Source organism: Chelmon rostratus, chromosome 12 (assembly GCF_017976325.1).
Source record: "Chelmon rostratus isolate fCheRos1 chromosome 12, fCheRos1.pri, whole genome shotgun sequence".
NCBI lineage: Eukaryota > Metazoa > Chordata > Actinopteri > Chaetodontiformes > Chaetodontidae > Chelmon > Chelmon rostratus.
Window position 1 is genome coordinate 25,579,457 of NC_055669.1, and position 21,764 is coordinate 25,601,220.

Genomic DNA, 21,764 nt, shown 5'->3' on the forward strand with positions numbered 1-21,764 from the left:
ATGTTTGAGAGTGTTTAGAGAATAAAGTGCTCGTTGTTGGTCCAATCAGCAGCTCTGATGCTGGTTGCGATGATCGGGTTCCCATCAATAGCTGCATAATTCTGATTTTGTGTTTGTTTCTGTTGCAGAATCATTCCTAATGTTGCAGCATTGAAGATTAAAAGAGAGAAGATTTCCAAGCAAGACGTTGCGTTCATGAAGAAGGTAGAAAATATGACGATGTAGTAACGATGATGCTGTTGTGCTGTTTGCAGAGGTCAGCTGACGTCTTAAAGGAACACTCCGCTGATGGACTCACGGCAGTTAAAATAGATTCGAATGCAACTGTGACAGGCTGACAGCAGAAAAACAATCAAAACTAAACGACGTGAACACAACATCTTTTCCACCGTCCAGCTGCGTGCTGCAGCACAGCTCGATACACGACGTAGCTGTCCCCTACAGACCACGTAGCTGCTGTCCATCCAAAATATGGATGTCAGCAGCAGTGATTGGTGAATTCATGGCTACATCCATGTATATTTATTTATGCAATATGTATTTTTGTAGATTCTTTTACATTTACCTTTGGAATAATAAGCCTAACAATATTAAAATGCAATACATGTACAACTCATATGGAAATAGTGGTTTATATCTAAAAAATATTCAACATTTGAAACATCTTTAGTCAGTATAATCTCTGCCCGCCACCCCTGTTTTCACTGAATAACAGCTTCCATCTCTTGCGTGTGCAATATCTGTTTGCATTCGTCATTCACGAGCAGCTAAAGCAAATGTGTAAACTCGTCACACAGTTAAACTAATAACTCCAGGCCAGGATGCGTTGGTCTTCACTTGTCTTTTGTTGGTCAGTCCTCATATTTCCAGACAGGTTTAAACCGCTGAGCTGGACCCTGAGAGACTGAAAACATCTCATCTCTCAAAAAGTGCAATGATGAGTAATCAAACCTGCTACTTAAAAAGCTCTAATGAACAAAAGATAAAACTCTCGTATAATAACAGCAGCAGCTGACATTAATGATATTTGTCTCATCAGAAAAATGTGTTTGCATCTTTAAAACTCCTTCAAGGAGACTTCAGAGCTCGCTGACCCTGACAGGAGAGGCCCGCTGCCCATCAGCACATGACATTTCCAGACGCTTTAGGTTGTTCACCTGTGAATCGCACCTGAGCTGCAACCTTTACCCACACGTCAAACACCTGAAAGAACAACCACAGGGCCGGAACCGTCGCTGGACGTTACCTCCACTCACTTTACCGGCATCGTCGCCAGCGTTCAGAGCAAACGAAGGCGCCTCGCCAGCTCTCGCTCGCTGTCAGAGGTCGTTAATAGAGCTGTATTCATTAGCGCTGAATAGAAGTCGTTGGCCTTCACTTTCCATTAGGCTCCACGTCAAGCATGTAAATGCAGGATCAAGGACGTGACTGTTTATAAGACCATCTCTTCAAGCCGAGGACTCACCAGGCTGCATTCAGGCTGATTCAGAGCTGAATGATGAGATGAATCCTTTCATTTTCACTTTCTAGGACAATAACATTTTCATGGGTATCATGCAGAGTGGAGCTGCTCTGGAGGGGCTGAGTCGAATATTATCTTTATTATCAATTAATCTGCTAATGCTTCTCTATCAATCCGTTGATATTTTGGTCTGTTGAAATGGTCGTCATGGTATTATCACAGAAGATGAAGAAAAGCAATGATTGAGGAGCCTTTTTAAAAAAATCAACCTGTATGCTGTGAGGTGTTTTTTAAAGATTTGCGTCTTTAGTAGGAACCAATGGGCTTTGGAGCCACAGACAGGAAGTCAACACACTGTTTGTTTGGAATCATCCTTTAAGCTGCCGGTCGCTCAGAAGTGCAGCCGCTGTCTGAACACCTCCGGCCACGTTTGGCAGACTGATCCGCATGGAGACGAGACCAGGTGATGAGTTAGAACAGGTGTTGAAGAGACATCAAACATGCAGAGAAGGTGAACGGGGAACGTATGGCAGCGCCCCCGGTCAGCAAAGCCTTCAACTCCCAGTCCTGGGAGGACGTTTTCTGGGTCATGTGAAGGGGTTGTGTTTGAAGCCTCATTGCTCGGAGCTGTGGTCAGGAGGTCAAAGTTGCTTGTCGATGGGACTACCCAAGATCCTGCTGGACCGCAGCGGTGAAGGAGCCATCAAGAAGAATAATGAGGAAATCAGAGGACAGGTTTTTCTTCCAGCAGGACAGAAAAACAAACCCTGTGGGAAGACTTTGACGTCAGACACGTCAGTCGCTGTGGAAATAGTCTGCACATGTTCACCGTTAAAGAGTGGATTGAGCAACATCTCCGTTTCTCTGTAATGTTTTTCTGATTCTTCCCTCGTTCCTCTCCAGCATGGCCAGCAGCTCTACCGTCACATCTATCTGGGCTGCAAAGAGGAAGACAACGTCCATAAAAACTTTGAGCTGCTCTTCACCACTCTGGCCATCCTGACCATCGAGCTGGCCAACGAGGAAGTGGTCATCGACCTCATTCGGCTTGCCATCGCTCTGCAGGTAACCGTGGTTATTAATCCCAGCAGATTTTAGCCGTGTGAGTTGGCGGCGTTTTATTGTGAATTATGCTGTTGTTGCATGCAGAAACCTGCAGTTTGACTCCTCAGAGGCAAAAACATTTTCTCTGATCTGAGCAAAAGCTTTCAGAAACACAGGAATATGTTGAACACCACTCTGTGATATGTACAAAGCCAACACATTTCAACAAGAAATGCAGCCGTGATAATGATAAAATAATAAAAGAAGAAGAAAACTGTGAACTCAGTGGAATGGTAAAGTCCCCAAAACCTTCACTTCAGTAAAAGCAGCAATGCAAAACACCTGATGACAAATAAACGCTCTTCATTCAGATGTAAAACTAAACAAGTGCTTTCAGTTTGCTCAGAGAAAGAAGAGCAGCAGAGTTTAGTTTGACTGTTCTGAGATTAACTGAAGGATACAAGGAAGGAAAGGAAGGAAGGAAGCAAAACTGAAAGGAAGGTGGAAGTTAAATGGTACAAAGACAAAATAGAAATACAAAATCAAGACAAACATTTTTTGTAGTTTTTATGAACTTTTCACTGGACAACCGTTCTGTTTGTGTCATGTTGGATGTAAAGTCTGTAAAACTTTCAGATGGATGCAGTCAAGAACAAAAAGTCCAATATTTCCCACTAAAATGCAGTAAACAAATGCAAAGACCACCTCTTTAAACTCTTCATCACCATTCCTCACGGTGCTTTGATCTCCTCGATGTGTTGATGTTGTATTTACGGCGTCAGGTGTCACATTTCCGTGGCTGATGAGTAGCTGTGCTGTCATCTTCAGCAGCAGAGTCCTTAATGTCAAGAGACTGGAGACCGCACGCCGGTCCAATAAAACCTCCCACATGTGAGACGGAAGGAAGGTGTGAAAAAGCCCTGCACACACACACACACACACACACACACACACACACACACACACACACACACCAGCTGCCGGTTTGTGTGTCACGCTGAGATCTTATCATCCCGAAATGCCACAGTGTCGTAGACAAGAGGCGCACGCACGCACGCACGCACACACACACACACACACACACACACACACACACACACACACACACACACACACACACACACACACACAATGGTAGTCCCATGTATGACATCACTGGGTCCAAATTCATATGAGATCCAGAAAGCAGATTTAAAGATCAAACACACACACACAGAGTAAATAAACAGGCTTTACGGCGAACGGGAAGATTTCCTCTGGATCCTCAGAGGTCACAGTTTGATTATGTCAGTTAAAAGGTCGTCGTCATGGTGACGACCCCAGGCTGAGCGCAATGAACTGCATGGCTTCAGTGCCTATAACGTGTTTCTGTGGTCATGTGTTAATTACAGTCATGAGCTGTACATTTAAATGTGTGATGTGTGAAGACCTCTGGCCTGCTGTGTTACACTCACAGCTGCAACTAATCATTGTTTTCATTATCAGTTAATCTGCAACTTTTTTATTCAATTAATCACTGAAAGGTCGAGTGTGTAGGATTTAGTCCATAAAATCTCCCTCGCTAGAGTCTGTGTGTAGTTCATTGTAAGGTAACAGAAACACGACTATTCTTATATTCAGATTCAGATGATTATACCACCACTGAAAACATACTTTTGAATATTATATCACATTTGAACCATACATGCTGGACCTTTAATGTATGAAATGTCAAAGAATTGGGGAAAAAAAAGATCATCCACCTTCTCACAGCCCAAAGTGGCATCAATAAATTTGTTTTTTTGCCAGTCAACGGTCTAAAACCCCTAAATATTCAGTGTAGAATAATTTATGACGAGAGACAAGCAGTGAATCCTCATGCTGGAGAAGCTGCAACCAGAAAATTAATAAATGATGAAAATGACTGCAATGATTAATTAATTAGCAAAATGGTTGGCGATTATTTTTCTGTTAATTACTTCATACTGAGTGGAGTCAGTAAAAAAGTAGTAATGTAGTAAAGGTGCTTTTTATTTTGTTGGTTTTTCAGACAGAAAATGAGACAAACGAATGCTGAACAGTTGCACGTAAAGTCAAAGAAAGACATGAAGACAAGTCAGTTTGGTGAAGGAACCACAAACTGAAAACTGGACCAAAGAACTTCACAATTCTGAATCTGAAAAACTGGAGGGAAATCCTAAAGAGATCCTAATAAGTTCTGGTTCAAGCACACAGGCAGCAGGCTTGTAGCTAGCTCAGAGGTTTTTGTTGCTGTTGTTTCCCATAGCGACAGGGATTTTGGCCAATTGCAGGTTCATACCCACAGTCTACATCTGGTGAGTATGACTGCTGTGACAGTGACAGGAAGTCCTCTCAGAGAGTTCTTGCTGGATGTCTTCAGTCTCTCTCCACTGTGATCTGTGTCATAAGGAAATATGTGAAAATGTATAAAAGATTAGTGACAACACTGAAGAGTTTTAATCAGTTTTTGAAGTCACACACTCTGCAGACATTGATACTGATGAAGATCTGAAGTGTTCGTCACTGTGTGGTTGGTCTGTGCAGGACATGGCTCTGGCTAATGAGGAGAACATGCCGATGTTTATCCGCTGTGGCATCATGGCGTTGGTGGCGGCGTACCTCAACTTCCTGAGCCAGATGATCGCAAACCCTCCCTTCTGTCAGCACGTCAGCAAGGTGCATCATTGACTCACCATTGTGTTACTGATGTCATGGATTCAAGTGTTGAGGAAGCTCTTGGTGCATGTTAGAAACCATGTTTGCAAAACTTTGTTAAACCTGCTTTTTCTTTCTCAGTACTATAAGTTTGTCAATATGCTGATGATGCACCGCTGTTTATTACATATTATATCATATTATATTATATATATCATTTGCTGCTTCTGTTGTTCTCTCTCCAGGTTATTGAGCTGAGGAACATGGATGCTCCGTACCTCCTCCCAGAGCACATCTTCAGAGACAAGTGTCCGTAAGTATCCACTACCGAGCAGCTTGGAGGTTTAGTTTCGTAAAAATTTCTAGAGACATAAAAACCTGAAGAGTTTAGGCTCAACAGAATTAGATCAGTTGTAGGAAATAATGGACTTGGCGACCATTATTACCATATGAGACTTATATAACCAAATCCAGAGTAAGAACCCCACAAACCACAGCCAGAAAAAGCATCACTTTGCTGGGGCTGGTAATCAATCTTCATCATATCAGTGTCAGCAGAACAAGTTTGAGTGTCAAGTACCAGAAGTTGACATTGAAACTAAAGAATTAGTAAACAAGACCCACAAAATGAGCAGACATTAATCCTAATTTAATCCTAATTTCAATCAAAATGTTGCCAATTTTAGATTTTTATTTTAAGATGTGTTCATCTGTTCAGACAGAACAACATTTATGAGAACTTTGGCTTCTTTTGTTTAGTAAAAAATGTTTTGTAACGTGTAAAAACCTGAATTTATTCATCAAAGTAAGACCCGAGACTCATGAAGGACATCAGCATTAGTACTGAAACTACACGGTATCATCTCACCAGCTGCAGTTTGTTTGAGTGACTTCAGCATCAGTAGGCATGTATGTTCTCACCACCCACAGATACACAGTAAATCACTTCAGATTAACTTTTGTCTCTCTTAAACTTCCTACCTTAAACACTCTGTTTAAACGTGCTTCATATATAATTGGCGGTTCGTTAACTGTTGCTGCTTTTAAACACCACGACACTCCGTTTTTTGGTGTTGTTTCTCAGAGAACAACACCTGGATCTTGTTTGTGAGAGAGCTCTTTATTCCAGATGTTCAGTTGCTTTTCACCCCCCAGATGTTCAGTTGCTTTTCACCCCACTGAAGAGAAATCTCTCTGATATAAAGCAGAGGTCCACTGGTCAATGTGCAGCATGCCTGAGGTGAGATCTTTGAAGATTAACAAGAAACAACAACCTAAAAATCTCATGAAAACACGACGGCTTAAAGCTAAAGGCGAGATAGAGATGCTGAGGATGCTCAGAACGTTCTGCTAAGCCCTGAAATCTCTTGTTTGTGTTTTAACCATTATTTGTCCATTATTTGTTTAACATTCACTCACCCAGAAACACGACCACCTTCTTCGTATGATCTAAAACTGTTTAGAGCAGCTGGACGATATCGGATGATATGATGAGACACACCGCTGGTTATCAGATGTGTCCTTCTGTCCTTTATTCCATGCAGTCTGGGACCATCTCCTGTACTGGTTTGGATTCTGGTTTGCTTGGGGGGGACAGAGTGTCAAATTTACCTCCAGCATGCAGATGTCCTGGAAACACAAGCAAACTGAAACAAACTCCGCAGTTCAGGCTGAACAGATCCTGCAGTCATACTCAGCTTCATCTGGAGCTCCAGAACTCACCAGGCCTCTGCTGATTAAACCTGATTATGAGATTATTAGAACCAGGATCTGTTCCTGATTCTAAATCCCCCTCTCCTGTCACCCTCTGCCGTGACAGATTCAGGGGTTTTAAATACTAAATTTGGACATGAGTGCTTCAGAGCTTCTGGACGGCTCAGTTCTGCTTCGTTTTCACCTCAAACTTTTGTCCAGACTCATCACTAAACTGTCCAAACACATTGTTGGAGGTGTGATTTCTTTGGAGAAGGTGGTCCGCGGTCTTGGTTTTCATCCCTCTCCTTGTTCTTCCCAGATTCCCTGAATCTTTGGACAAGGAGGACAGACCCCTGTACTTCCAGACAGCCGACATGGCGGAGTGTCTGGCTGGACCGGGATACAACGCAGAGAGACTCTCCATTCCGTACGTTCCCCAGGTCACAGGTACGCCCGGCCGGGTCACACTCTGCAGGCTGCATGAACCTTTACGGCCTCCTTTATGGGGCTCTGAGGGGTTTTAAGAAAGTCCTACATTTTAGCCTTTATTGATGTATATTATTATCACTGAAACCGGCAAAGAAGGTTTAGGGTGTCGCTGTTACCTGATTTCATCTTTGAACTCCTCCAATTGCAGTTTTTTGAAACATCTAACAGGAATGATTTTAACAGTTGGAATAAGTTGAACTCGTTTTGCCTCACTGGCAGATGTCTTTCTCTTGTTTAAGCCCTTTGAATCGGCGTGCTTCATCTTCACAGAAGACACAATTTTAAATGCTCACGCAGATCCCAAATTCTCCAAACATACCAGATATGTCAGGTTTTACAGGAATGTGCATAAAACAATGCTCACGACATCCAGAATATTTCCATCTGATGGAACGATGCAGCCATGAGAAGTCTGGAGTTAAGTGTCATCAGCTTTAATGAAACAAACTAAACTTTGAAGATGCTGTCGTACATCTGAAAGGGTATTAAAAACGAGTCAGATTAGAGGATTCAACGTGGAGATTGCTCTCCTTTGTTTCTCTGTATTATATTTTTATTTCCATTCGTTTGAAACTCACGTCGACTCCCAGCACTGCAGGCAAGATTCAGCTGAGAAGACTTTGAAGGATTAACGGTTTAATGAGCTGTTTAGTGAACAGAAAATAAATAAAAAAAACCCATTGTGTGATCAGCTTTATTACACAGGAGGTGTCACAGTCTGTGTTGTCCTCTCTGGCAGCTTTAAAGGATAATTCACATTACGTCTTTTAGGATTTTATGAAATAAAACAAACAAGTTGCTTCTCCAGGAATGATTAATCTTCAAGGTCCTTGAAGTCCTGAGTCCTGCATTTAGACTCAAAAGCCGTACAAACCCGAGACAAGGGAGGCGTTATTTCATGCTTTTCAAGGGATCTAATTTGCTCTTGTTCAAATGAAGTGATTAAATTAGAAAGTTATGAAAGGATCCAGAGTGCAGGTATCGGCTGCAGAAGCCTTAAAATTAGTTTGGTGAACCTACACTTGGATTTTCTCCAGATCAAGCAGGGACCAGGTTCAGAAATGCATCTGTTAGTCGGCTCGTCTTGCGTCTAACGAACAGTGTGCTTCTGTTTTCTTCCCTCTGACATGCTTTCATCAAACATCAGTGCTTTACACTGTAGGAAAAATCCTCCACAGGTGCAAGCAGACGTCCAGAGGTAACCAGCTAGAGTAGAGCTGTAGATCCCGCCTTGGAGCTCCCGCCATTATAGCTGGGTTTAGTTTAGCTGCACAGACTGCAGACAACTCTTTTGCAAAGCATTAACAAAGGCTTCAGCAGCTAAAACATCTTTGGTTCTTCATTACAGCTGTGACAGTTTTGTTTTTGCTTCATGCACTTTTGAGGAGCTTCAGGGTGTTTTTTAACCACTGGACATGAACCTCTGTGAAACAGGCCCTTTGAATCACCTTTAATATCACTGGTGTCCACTGAGAGGTGTCCAAACACCATCATCATCACCAGCCACGCTTTTAAAAACTGAAACGAATGTACGCTGTACCTAAAGATCCCTCCAGACTGGTGAAGAGACATGTAGAAATATTCTGCTTTGAATATCAATATGTGTCTCATGTGTTTGTTTAAAATTTATTGAAATCACAGCAACTCCTACATCCAACTCCACTGAAAACTGCAGAATCTATAAATAATGTTCAAAAGTTGAGCCGCAGGACACAAGATGTCTCCGGCTTCACTGTAAAGTCTCCTCTCAGCCTGCAGTATGTGCACATCACGCTTGTGTAAGTTGCATACTGGACTGTGATTGGCTCCAAACTAGTTGTGACATCACAAAATCCTGCTTGTCGGCCTTAAAACTCGACTTAACTTGAACTCAAAGATCAAATCTCCGAGTGAAGCAACATTTTTGAGTGGAGGGAGGCTTTAGATTCGTACTCCAGCTCTCAGTAAAGATGATGCTGCTGTAGCTGAACGCAGTCTGCTAATGACAGAGCCCTGCTACAATGTGTGCTGAGTGACAGTGGATGTGTACCCGCTGAGCTAGAGGAGGGCATAGAGCCCACCACCCAGCAGCGTAGAGGCCTTTTCACTGAGCTACACCCGATCCAACCACAGACAAACACTGGCAGGAAAACTGTCCCACACGCTTAGATGACTTTGGATCAATCCTGTAGCTCCGTGGTATTTCTTGTGGTGTGTAGCTGTAGACATCATACAGTATACACACATCGAATGGTCTGATCATTTGTACAACTGTTTTCCTTGCTCTGCATCTGGAAATGTCACGGTGAGTACGTGTGCTACATGTAGACGTCCTGCGTAGACTATGAATGAACAGTAGTTTGTGTTTGGTGTCGTGTTTAGTCCTGTTAGCGTCAGTCTTTATGATTAATCCAAAACAGAACGAGTAACGCCTGCCGCTGGGTGCTCGGTCTGCCTGTTTGGTGGAAGTGGCTGATGAGAGCCTGAAGGACTCAACGTGTAGTCTACGTGCAGCCGGAGAGCAGCAACGAGCCAAAGCTGCATGTAGAGCTGCAGAGCGGCCGAGCTCTGAAACACAGAGAACCGAGGAAGCGACCATGCTAGCTGTGCTATACTGTCACATAACCCCGCCCTGTCAGCCTATAGGCCGTTCCACAAAAGACATGATTTATAGTCATTTATGAGACACAGATACATTCCAGGAATCATTATTGTCATCACACAAGTTTCCAAGTGCAACGAAATTCTGTTCAGTTACACCGTCCCAGAGGACACAAAGGCACAAAAGACAGTACAAATAATTGACATGGGAAGACAGGGACAGGAGAACCACGATGCAACCAGCAGGGCGGCGCCTCGCTTACTTAGATGAAAAACAAATGAAAACAGGAGGGGAGGGAGAGGAGAAAAAAAAAGCTAATCTCAGACTGTGCCCTTTGGGGGGGGGGGCACAGTGTGGGCTTGGTAAAAAAAAAAAAAACACCTCAGCACAAGCAACATTTAAGACATCATAACAAGACTGTAACACCTGCACATGTGGGTGGGGGAAGGAAGTTCGGGGGGGGAGTCACAGCACAGTTGCCCGGGGGAGGGCTGCAGCTCTCCTACATCCTCAACCCTTGGCCTACTATGCCGCGCGGGGGAAGGAGGGGGGTGAGGAGCCAAAGAAGGCGTTGAATTGAGGGTAAGGGTGAATGTCCCAGAAGGAGGTGGGGGTCGGAGCATCTTGTCTGCAGAAACATCCAGGAGAGTGGAGAGATAAGCGTCCCAGTACTCTCGTCCCGAAAACGCCTTCCACAACCTACGTCACCGAGCTGCCAGCACCAGAGTTTGTGAGGGGGCTTTAATAAACGATGCTGTGCCATTTCAAATTGTGACAAATGTGTCAGTGGGAACAGATGATCTCTGTCCTGATTCTCCAGGTGTGTTTTTTACTTAACTAACCACTGTCAGCTCAGCGAGTCTCGTTATGTTATTAGAACAGGTCTGTTTTCACGCCGTCACTTTTCTGGCCTTTATCAGGTGACTTTGACGTTGTGTCGGTCCTCAGCTTGAGAAAGCAGCTGTGCCTGTGTGGTTTTTATTTTTACCAGTGCAGTGTGGATGAATACTGAAGTGCTTGAGGCGGTGGTACTAAGACGGGCCCCCCAGAGGACGAGGTACCTGACAAGTTTACCGCTCTGCAGGATCAGATGGATTTGTTCCTCGCCGTATTAAACCGGAACATCATAATAGAAGTGAAGTCTGGCTGTGTGGATAACAGAGTTTGCACTTAGGGAGCAGAGGAGTTGCTGCTGTTATCAACGTGTCAATAAGTCCTCACACCGACATGAAGAGATGGATGGCCAAGAAAGCTCTTGGTTCAGGTTCCGTAAAGAACTGTCTTCAGGGTTTAAAGAAGCCAACACTGACTGCTGGGAGGAGATGGGAGGTGACAGCAGTCCCTCCTGACCTTGACCCTTTCCTGAAGCCGGGCTCAGACTATGGGATGTTTGGGTTAATTCATCCCTGATTCACTTCACCTGACAATCAGAGGAGAAACATGGACTGGGACCCTGGTCGGTACTCATGTTTGGCCCGGATTATCTAGTGATGTGAGGGATTAACAGATCTGGTCTTAACCCTCCTGAACTGCTCGCAGACTCATCCGGTCTGGATGACGACAGTACTTTCCAAGCAGGACCACGATAGCTAATGATAGAGATACTGACGGTGTTGCCAAGCAACGGTAAACATTCTGGCCCCTGAGGCTAACATTAGCTAGCGTACTACAGTTGAGTTATATCAAAACTGACAGTTGAAGGTATACTACGCTTGCTGCTCACCTAGTCTCTACCTTTTTATTAAATCCTGACCTCACCTGCGCGCTCTTATTGGCTGGGAGCTACACGCCAACTGCTCAAAGTCCCAAACACACCAGAATAAGACTAAGAAAATCCAGGCGAGGGCAGAGTCCACCACACACTTCTAGTGCATCACAAGCGATGATTGCGAGGGACTGCTTTAATATCAGTCCATACGTTGTTCTTTAGGAAAAAATGCGTATTATAGCTTTAAGGTCTCACCTCCAGTCCCTGCTGAAGAATAGACAACCTGTGTCGACGCTTCTCTGCAACCATTTTCTCACCCAGACTCGTTCAGCCTTCTGCTTCTGTGTTTTCTCACTGCAAAGCATTGCTGCAGCAGGTTGTTGCAGCCCGTCAGTCTCTGGTTCGTTTAAATCTGCTTCCCCATGAACATCACATGAGGTGGCACACTGCTTCATCCTGCAGGTTGTGATGCACCTTTATTTTCTAATCTTGCTGCGTTTGCATGTTTGAGATTAGAGAGAAGAACAGGTGTGAACTTTCTCCTTCTGTGATGCAACCTGATTTCCAAATCAGTCAGTCAGTCTGAGCCCGGCTTCACAGTGTCACAGTACTTCCTCCTTTGCTTCTGGGAGAGGACGGTCAATATGATAATATAACCTAACAAGCGCTCGCTTCCGTGAAAATCAAAGATTGAGCTGAAAGTGCCAGAAAGGTTTTAAAAGTACGCTGGTTATTTTTTTATTTACTACCTCTACTTGAAACAGTTGACACAGTTTCCTGCTGAACAGACGGTAAAACTTGGACTTTATATTTTCCCACGTGGAAATGTGCTCCTGAAGTTTAAATCCCTGCTCGAACCGTCTCTCGTCCTGCAGATGAAGATCGTCTGACCAGGAGGAAGAGTTTTGTGGACACCATCTCTCTTCAAGTGGACATCATGTCCAACAGCCTTCCGGACAAGGTGAGTGTAGTTTAGAGGTCAGATTCAAAAACACTGTACTGAACTATAGACTTCACTCCAAACCTCAAAGCCCCAATATAGAGATACCTGGTACAGTCAGTGGTGGAGGAAGTATTCAGACACTTTACTTAAGTACTAATACACATTGTAAGAATCACTCCAGCCATTATCAGAAGAGTTCATTCATTTTCTGTCAATCCACTAATTGATTAAAGCACTAATCATTTAAGCTGTTAGTATCAACTGTTGGGTAGTTTCATTTAAAACAAAGCATCATATTTGATAAACTCTTCATGTGTTTTATGTGTAAAAATTATAATTCATAAAGTAACTAATTACCAGAACTGTCAGGTAAATGTAGTGGAGTAAAAATATTTCATGAAAAGAATAAAGCACAAGTACCTCAAATTTGTGCTTGTACTTGAGTAAATGTACTTTTACTCTACTTACTCTACTTCTACTTTAGAAAGGTTAAAGTCTTTACTAATATTTAACATTTTATAGTTCTTAGACTCAAAAATGTTAACGTTTAAATTATTACTCACATCACTGGTGTGTCAGGTGGTCTGATTGAAATGCTAAAGAAATAAAGATAAATCAAATAATACAGCAAATGATACAAATAGACGGAAGTTTGAGTTTTGAGCTGAACCTCTGCTCAGAAACAGTGACAGCAGTACTAACATAGTTTACCCCAACACACCTGGAGTTATTCTAATAACCATCAGCTCCATCAGTCCATGCTAACATGCCCTGCAGGTGACACCCTCACTCGCTCACCGCCACAGGTGTTCCTGACCGAGGCTTTGGGGAAAATGTTTGATCCCTTTGTGTTTTCATTTCTCTGCAGTCGCAGCTAGCTGAGGAGATCACGTTTGAGACCCTGAAGAAGGCCATCGGTGAGACAAAGACAGGTTTCTGAGGCTTTGTCCTCACCTTTCTGTGGATCCGTTGAAGCGTCTCCCTGAATTCAAATGAAATATGAGATTTGGCTTTTTGAGCGTTGACAGTAACGTCCTGTGAATTCTAAAGATGGGCCGACTGTCATGACGCGTCTGACAACATTACGTCGATATTAAAGTCAAAGTTGGCGTACAGCTCACATGTGGCTTTAGGAGCTGATTTTTTCTAACATGTCCAAACATGTTTTTACTGTTTCTGATGGGGAGAAAAACAGCTTCACGTTGACAGGAGCTGAGAAAAGTGATGCTAACAGTCTCTCAAATGTCTTTGACTGCTGAATATTAGCTCCTGAGCTCAGTGTTATCACCATGAAGTTAACTCAAAGTCTTCACTGAAGCGGAAGGTGAGGAACTGTTCACACTACCTGACACACACCTCTCCTGTTCCTGTGATCAGACACCACCGGTCTGGAGGAGCAGGAGCGAGAGAAGAGGCGTCAGGTGATGGAGAAGTTCCAGAAAGCTCCGTTTGAAGAGATCGCTGCCCACTGCGAGTCCAAGGTACGAAACGAATGAACAGAAGAGAAACGACCCAGACAGGGAGTCCAGCAGTGCATTTACTGTGACTGTGTGTTAAATAAACGCTTGTTGTTCTCCAGGCGAACATGCTGCATGACCGGCTGGCACAAATCTTCGAGCTTACGATTCGGTAAGTCACCTTTTTTTTAACAACTTTTGGAAACATTTTGTCTGAATTAAATTCTAAATTCATTCAAATGAAACAGAGTATCTGAGCGTCAGGCTTCATCGTCCATATCACACTAAACATTACATGTCAGCTGCTAACACATTGATACGCTAATTATGAGCATACAAAGATCCAGTGTGTAGGATTTAGAGCCATCTAGTGGTGAGATTGCAGATTGCGGCCAGCTGAACATTCACCCTCTTTAGAGCTGTGTTTGGTTTGTCCGCTCTGGGCTACTGTAGAAACATGGCTGACTCGAGGAACAGGACCTGCTCCGTCCAGCACAAACACACAACAGTTCTTATTTTCAGGTGATTATATGAATTGATAATGAAAACATGAGCATGAATATTATTTTCCATTTCTGCCCTGAATCCTCCACACTGGACCTTTAACATAACGTCGGCTTTACTGGTCAGATTTGCTTTTTTATTTATTTACTTTTTTCTGTATTGTGTCAGATTTTTTAGTTTTTCTTACATATGTAACTATGTTCATATTGGCTAACTTGTTGAGGGATCATGCCAGGATAGTTGTTAGCAATGCTAACAGTGCTATTTCTAATATTACACTTTGAATGCTAAATAAGGGTAAATTTTTTATTTCAGTTACGACTTGAACAACATTTTTTTTCTGCTCTTGTTAAAGTTCAAAGACTAAAAAAGTCACAACGTCTTTTATTCTCTCGTCCCCCTCCCGACCCAACTATCACCCCCCTCGCAGGCCTCCACCCAGCCCGTCCGGAGTGGTCTCCATCTCAGCAGGACACACCCAGCATCAGTCGGTCCCCGTCTACGAGATGAAGTTTCCAGACCTGTGTGTCTACTGATCACATAGACATCACAACACACACACACACACACACACACACACACACACACACACACACACACACACACACACATCTGAAACACAAAATGCAAAATTGAAAATGCTGAGCGAGAACTACACACAGTCACAATCTGCACTCCAGTTTCCTCCTTCCAGACCAGCACAGAGGCGTCAGGGATGCTTTCAGAAACACAAACTGCAGCAAAACAGTCCAAACATCAGTCCGACACAGAGAGGAGTCAAAAAACCAAACCTCCTCAACCCCACATAAAGGTCCTCTGTCTGGAAATCCAAACCTGGACAGAGACTCGAATTTAGTTCGAGAGCCTCGAAAGTTCTGAATCCACAAACGTGGTTTCATTATCACTAAAAGCTTTTTAAGATCTCTGCTCAAAGCAGACCTGTACTCATTCTGCAAACAAACCGATTTGCTGCACTTTGTCGCCTGACTCACCCCCCTGAAGCTAAACTAAACGTACGAGTCTCCGAGAACAAAAAGCAAAAAGAACATGAACACGAGATAAATGAATCTGACGTTGCTTCCCAGCACGACTCCGGTTCGGCCAAAGCTTCACACCTTGTACATACGCTGTAGTTTAAAGCTAAACTCACGTCAGAACGGCTAAAACCGGTTTAGGCTTAACATTAGAAGCTAGTTTTAGCCGCAACGCTGCTTCTTCAGAGCCAGCCTCTGCCTCGTAACGACTCTCTGTTCTCGTGTTGATCAGTAGGCGTCAGCGATCGCTGATTAGTAGAAACGTACGAAATCTTAGCTGTCAGCTGAAAAGCTGACGTGTCTGGTGGTAGAAGGCGGATTAGCTTTAGGCTCACTGCTGCACGGCTCTTACACTCACTGTTTTTAGGTAAAAGAGCATCAGAAACGGCTTCGACTACGAGCTCAGTTTGATGTGGAGAAACGAAATGAGAGCAGCGCTTCAGTTTTGTTTTCAGGCTCGCGGTTGGTGGTTTTTGGTTGTTCAGCTGCAGTTTAACGCTGTGAAACTTTGGTCCGACTTCTTAATCCTGAAGCGTTTCTTAAGCACGATTGTCTCTGTCAAAACACCTGTTTGACACATGGACGTCGCCTCACATTTAAATGAGAGAGTCAGACTTAAAGTTGATGTTATTGAGATACGATAGACTCATTTTGTCGGGAAGATGGCGCCCCGATGTTTAACCCTGCGTGCAAACCTTTGATTGGTTGATTATTTCTGCTAATAGCAGAAAAAGCCATCAGTGGGAGCTACGCTGGACACACAGGCAGCGATTTAGGCATCAGATTCAGCCCTGCTCTGCCCCCTAGTGGATACCCATAAACACAGAAAGGTGCGACAGCTGCTTATCAATGCACATGTATATTGCTAAATTAATAAATCTTAAAATAAATCTTTTTTTTTAGTTCTTAGTTTGTTAGTTTGAATATAAATGTAACTGTAGCTGTTTCTCCACCAGCGTTAACGTGGTGCGACGGCTTGGTTCAGTCCTCTCTGTTAGCAACATGCCAACATCTCCAGCTCAAGCAGCAGCTTTTCGCTGCTCACAGCTTTGCTGGCAGTGTCTAAAAAACCAAAACATGTTTCGGTGCCAAAGACAAGTCGTTTCCCTCCTGTTTCCTAAATTCAAAATATCTTAATCTAAAAAAAAAACCCTGGATGCTATCAGAGCGAGCGTCCTGCAGCCATATGGACCGTTTCACTCCAAATTAAGAGACGAGCAGCAGCAGCTGACGCCTCGTCAAAGCTAACCTCCCCACTGAATGGATTCATATCAATAGACGCCTTCAGCCACTCTGCTACAAGGCGGTGACATTTTGGAGGATTTAATCATCTGTACTTTTTCAACAGTCACCACACGTTTTGTTTCCAAAAGGGTGCAGGAGGCGTTTCTGGAAGAGTTCATATCCTTCATATCTGGTGGAGCTGCAGCTGTGATCTGTAATAACAGATGGCTATCAGTATTTCCTCTGATCTGAGCTCAGCGGAGAAAGAATCCCTCCAGTTGGAGGCAGATCCCCGCTGCCGCAGTCTGAGCAGCTGCGCAGAGCTCAGGTCGGTTTCCTCTCGCCGAGAGCCCAAAACATCAAACTACTATCAGTCGACTGGTTTGCAGAGAGGAGACGTTTTGTCCGGATCTGCTCCCGGTGCACAGTGTACAGAATGAGATGAAATCAGATGGAAGCTGAATGAAAGCGATGAAGAGGAAGTTGTTGAGGTGTTTGCGTTCTGCTGAGCAGGATGTGGCGGCTGTGTTGTACGTGGTCGTGAGCCTATCAGGAGGTTTGGTATGTTAAAGCTGTCGAGTGCAGGTCGCGGTCCCCGAACGAGAAAGTCGGCTAACGAGCTTTGTTAGAAATCACCGACATGAGCCTCAGAAGTCTTTGGCTGTTAATTTGTTTGACGGCTAAACAGCTCGCACCCCGTTTCCACCTGGTATGAACACAGTCTGTATCTGCGTGTCGCACCTGGACCAGCGAACAAACATGTGACCACGTGTGGAGGCGGGCTGATCGGCCAGGTGTGAATGACACCTGAACAGTTTCATGGAAAACAAGCAGCAAACAGCAGCATCGCTTCAGACTGAAACGGTGTGCAAGTCGAGGGTCATGTGATCAGCGGCGGCAGTTAGCATTATTGCTAGCCGAGTTAGCAAAGCTACCAAAAGCTGCGAAACAATCTTGTCTCAAGGTTCATTTAGTAGCTTTTCTGGAGCTTTCGATCATGTGTTCAGGCTCAGGTGTTATGGGTAACTGTAGGTCGCGCAAGCTGATTGGTTGTTTGATATGAGTATAGAAGAAACAGTCATGTGATCGTCTCAGACTGACACCTGTGCACTTTTACCTGCGCGCAGCCTGGAGGAGCATGTTTCCACCTTCCAAATCCAACTTGATCCACTTAGTAGCCTGACATGTCACCGGTTACATGACACTCGCCTTGCCCGTCCCGGTGGCCCCTGAGGACCGTCCCTTGCCTCCATGTTTCACTGTGGGCGCAGAGACCCTGGATGAGAAGGTATCATCCGGACACGGATCTTAACACCAGGTGTAAATGGAGTCTTCTGTTGACATGAGACGACACATGGCTGGTGATGTTTGGGATGTGAGCGTTGGCTAAAAGGTTAGCTCACTCGTAGCGTTTGTTCTCCACCGTTAAAGGCTCGATGTCCAGCGTTGGAAACCGAAAGGTTTACGAGCAAAACAGGATAAAACGACGAGAAATAAAAATCCCTTTGATGTTTCCCTCCGCCGAAGCGTTGACCTGATGCGTTATCGTCTGTGCTGCGTAACGTCTTAGCTTTAAACTTCATAGTGTCCTAGCTCTACTAAAAACATGCATTATATGAACTAACTGCATGATATCTTAATATGACGTCGTCGACCGCTGAGCCGGTGCTGGGAATATATGTTGAAATAAAAAAAATTCCATCTAAACAAGTAATTTTATCGACTGAATCCTAAAATCCGATTTGTCCTCAAACTGATGGAAAATGAGCCGACGCAGTGGAAGTCAGTCTGGAGGAAAGTCGGATTTTAACAGTCGGTGAATCGTTTGCTTAGATGTGGCTGGAATACACGATCACTTCCTCTATGAATGTGTCATTATAGCAGTATATCTTATATTTTTGTACATTTTATGCATCACGTGTCGTTGAATTGTTGCCTGGTAGAGATTTAGAGTTTGGGAGATTTATTCTTGTCGATCACGTTTATCAGGACAAGGACAAATGCTGATTTGTTTTTACTTTCATGGTAGATTTTTGTTTACTGACAAGTCGACGGTTCAGGGTTTCAAAGGGACTGTGGTCTCATTTCTGGAAGTGTTACTTGATTTCTTTCCGTATTGCAGAATCCATTCTATCATTTCAGATGTGCTGAAAAATGAATATTAGCTCTACAATCAGACGGCAGTTTATTTTTGCATATTACAGAGAAATGGAGTTAATCAGTGCAATCTGCTAATTTAAAATGTAAAATCCCTCCAGACGTCTGTGATGGGGGAGTCTGAGCTCCAGATTCACTTCAGTTCTTCTGCAGACAGTTTAAAGTTGCGTTCGCGGAGGCGTTTCAGAACTTCCTGCTCCGTCTGACGCGAAACAAGAAGCAACAGATCATCTGAGGTTTTCAGACTGACGGGCGCTCGCTTATCGACGCCGTCGGCAGCGGCACCAGCGGCTGCAGCTCGCGGAGGCAGGGGGGTTGTCTGAAACTTCCTCTTCTCTGGGCCTTAACTAACCGAGTGTGATCACACAGATGTGATGCACGCGTCTTTGGATTCAGCGAGACAGACGGTGTCTCTGATGTCCCTCGCAGAGAGACCTTCGTCCACGAAGCCTCTCAGAAATCCCAGAAAAGAGCTCATAATCCAGGACTTGTCTGAGGATCTTTCTCAGGTTTCTTCAGTATTAAAGTGATCAGATTCAGGCTTCAGGACAGTCAACAGTCAGTCAGGTTTGAACTTCAGGAAGTCTTTAAATTCAAACATCCGTGCATTAAAGTCCATTAAAGTTTCGCCCATCCATTAAATCATTGGCTTAATTGTGATAATTAGATCAACATTAGATCACATGTGATCTGGTGGCAGCTCGTTGGTGCCGACACGCTGCATTGGAACTACCTGAATCTGCTCAGAGCTGCGACCTCTTCCTCTCACTCATCACAGCTGACCGATCAATAATGTGTCGATCGGAGTCAGTGATGTGAGAACAGTCCGAAGCGTAGCTGGGTATTTATTCAAAGATGGAGCTCCATCACTTGTTTAAACAGGGGGCACATGTTGAAATGAAATGCTCAGCGGTTCATGAGAATAAGATAATAATAATAGAATAAGACGAATCAGCGCAGATTAGTTTGGTACGAGCTGATCGCTCCAGGTATTTTTGTGAAATGTTGATTTTAAGAATGACTCGGTGGGAGGCTGCAAAGACGTCCCTCTTGACTGGTGATTGAAGTCAGTATCAAGTCTTAAAATGCTGAACTGAAGTCAGTGAATGGGGTGAAATCACTTCAGCGCTGAGCCGCCTTACTTCAGAGTGCTGGACACAAAACCTGCTTTAAAAGGAAAAGCTTCTCGTCACCTTTCAGGATGGACTTTTTTCAGTTTATCCGCTGAATTCTGCAGAAGAATGAACAAAAACAAGCAGAGCTTCTGATGTTCTCTCATGTTTGTGACGTTTGTATTTTTTGTGCCAGTTTTAGAGATGAGAGGCGCCGCGTCCGCGTTCGGCCGCTAACGCTCGGCTTCGTTTCAGACACACCGATGATTTTAACCGCTCGACGGCGCCGAGCTTCTGCTGCCGCTGCCGGCTCGAATCTGATCAGAGATCTGAATGAACGTCCTAAATTTAGCATTTATCCTCAGTGTGATCAGATAAACTCAAACTCACTGACTCATTCACTGATGAAGACTATGAGATGTGTTTGGAAGCTTTTGACTTATATTAGCTTGTCACAATCTGTCCCTTGTTTTATAAATCCATTAATCAATCAATTGTTTAGTCAATAAAATATGTGAAATTATAGAAAATCTTCAGCCCAACTCCTCTAAAACCCAAACAGATTCAAGTTCAGAGTGATAGAAAACAGATGAGCTGCAAGTCCTCATTCATGTCCAATCAAACTAACGACTGATTGATTAACCGACTCGCGTGTTCAGTAAATCCTCCAGTTCAGCCTCGCGTGCAGCGGCGGCAGCGGAGCCTCAGCGTTTTATCACAGAGCCTCTATTTAATAGTGAGTAGCGTGTTGAGATTAATGTTGAGACTTAAATAAAATGTTTCTATCAGTCGTGGCTGCGGTCTCTTTATTTCAGGGCGAAGCAACAGACGGAGGTTTGTTCGTACTCCACATCGTTTTTATTAAGTTCACTTCTTCTGGTGATGAAGTGTTCCTTCCTGTTCTCAGATCTGTACAGAAAACCTGGAAATCAAACCAAACATCAGATTTTCTTTTCTATAAATTACGGTTTTCTGTTCGTGAGAACAAAGTTACCCGACAACAACCTCAAACCCCAAAGCTGCCACTGAAGCGCAGTTCCATCGCTTCTAGTTCCCCTTCTCCTCCTCTTCTCCTCCCCCCTCTTCCTCCTCTTCTTCACCTCCCCCCTCTTCCTCCTCTTCTTCACCTCCTCCTTCCTCCTCCTCTTTTTCCTCCTCTTCACCTCTCACCCCGGTGCCTCCTGGTCTCCCCCCTTGGCTCTGCCCTGCGCTCGGCCTGTGGCTGTGTGTCGACGGCTCTCTGCTCTCCTCACTGGACAGAGGAGGAGGAGGAGGAGGAGGAGGCGAGGAGCTGCCTGCAGGAGGACTTGACTCCTCTTCGTCCTTCAGGTCAGAGCTTTCATCACTGCAGAGAGAACGTGATTCTGTCAAAATGTGTGAAAATCTTCTAAAACACAGATTTTTGTTCTACTTTATGTTTCAGGCATCGAAGGCGTGAACTAGAATAAACACACCGACACTTTCAGGTGATGAAGTTTGAATCGTCGGCCTGAAGGAACGACGGAGGACGGAGTTTGTCTGTTCTGGGGGGGACCGTGAACAGGTCAGTACTGGAAACCAGATGTTTCCTCCGAGGTTTTTTATTCCTCATCTGACTGCGTGAGCTCTAAGATCACTCCTCGTTACAGATCAATAGATCAGATCTATCAGATCACTCCCGTTAGGAAAGTAAGTCTCTCAGACAGAATATAACCCCCCC

The 21,764-nt window shown here is 44.1% G+C and overlaps 1 protein-coding gene across 1 annotated transcript in view; it reads left to right on the top strand.

The window, feature by feature from the left end:
• Positions 1-20,853, top strand: part of efr3a (EFR3 homolog A (S. cerevisiae)) — a 114,081-nt gene extending 93,228 nt beyond the window's left edge. Inside the window, exons 15-24 of the mRNA XM_041948763.1 lie at positions 129-204; positions 2,366-2,527; positions 5,051-5,182; positions 5,407-5,474; positions 7,176-7,303; positions 12,510-12,595; positions 13,446-13,494; positions 13,955-14,058; positions 14,157-14,206; positions 14,969-20,853. Of these exons, the coding sequence (XP_041804697.1) occupies positions 129-204; positions 2,366-2,527; positions 5,051-5,182; positions 5,407-5,474; positions 7,176-7,303; positions 12,510-12,595; positions 13,446-13,494; positions 13,955-14,058; positions 14,157-14,206; positions 14,969-15,074 (961 nt within the window). The 3' untranslated portion in view covers positions 15,075-20,853. The remainder of the gene's footprint in view (positions 1-128; positions 205-2,365; positions 2,528-5,050; positions 5,183-5,406; positions 5,475-7,175; positions 7,304-12,509; positions 12,596-13,445; positions 13,495-13,954; positions 14,059-14,156; positions 14,207-14,968) is intronic.
• The last annotated feature ends 911 nt before the right edge of the window (positions 20,854-21,764 follow it).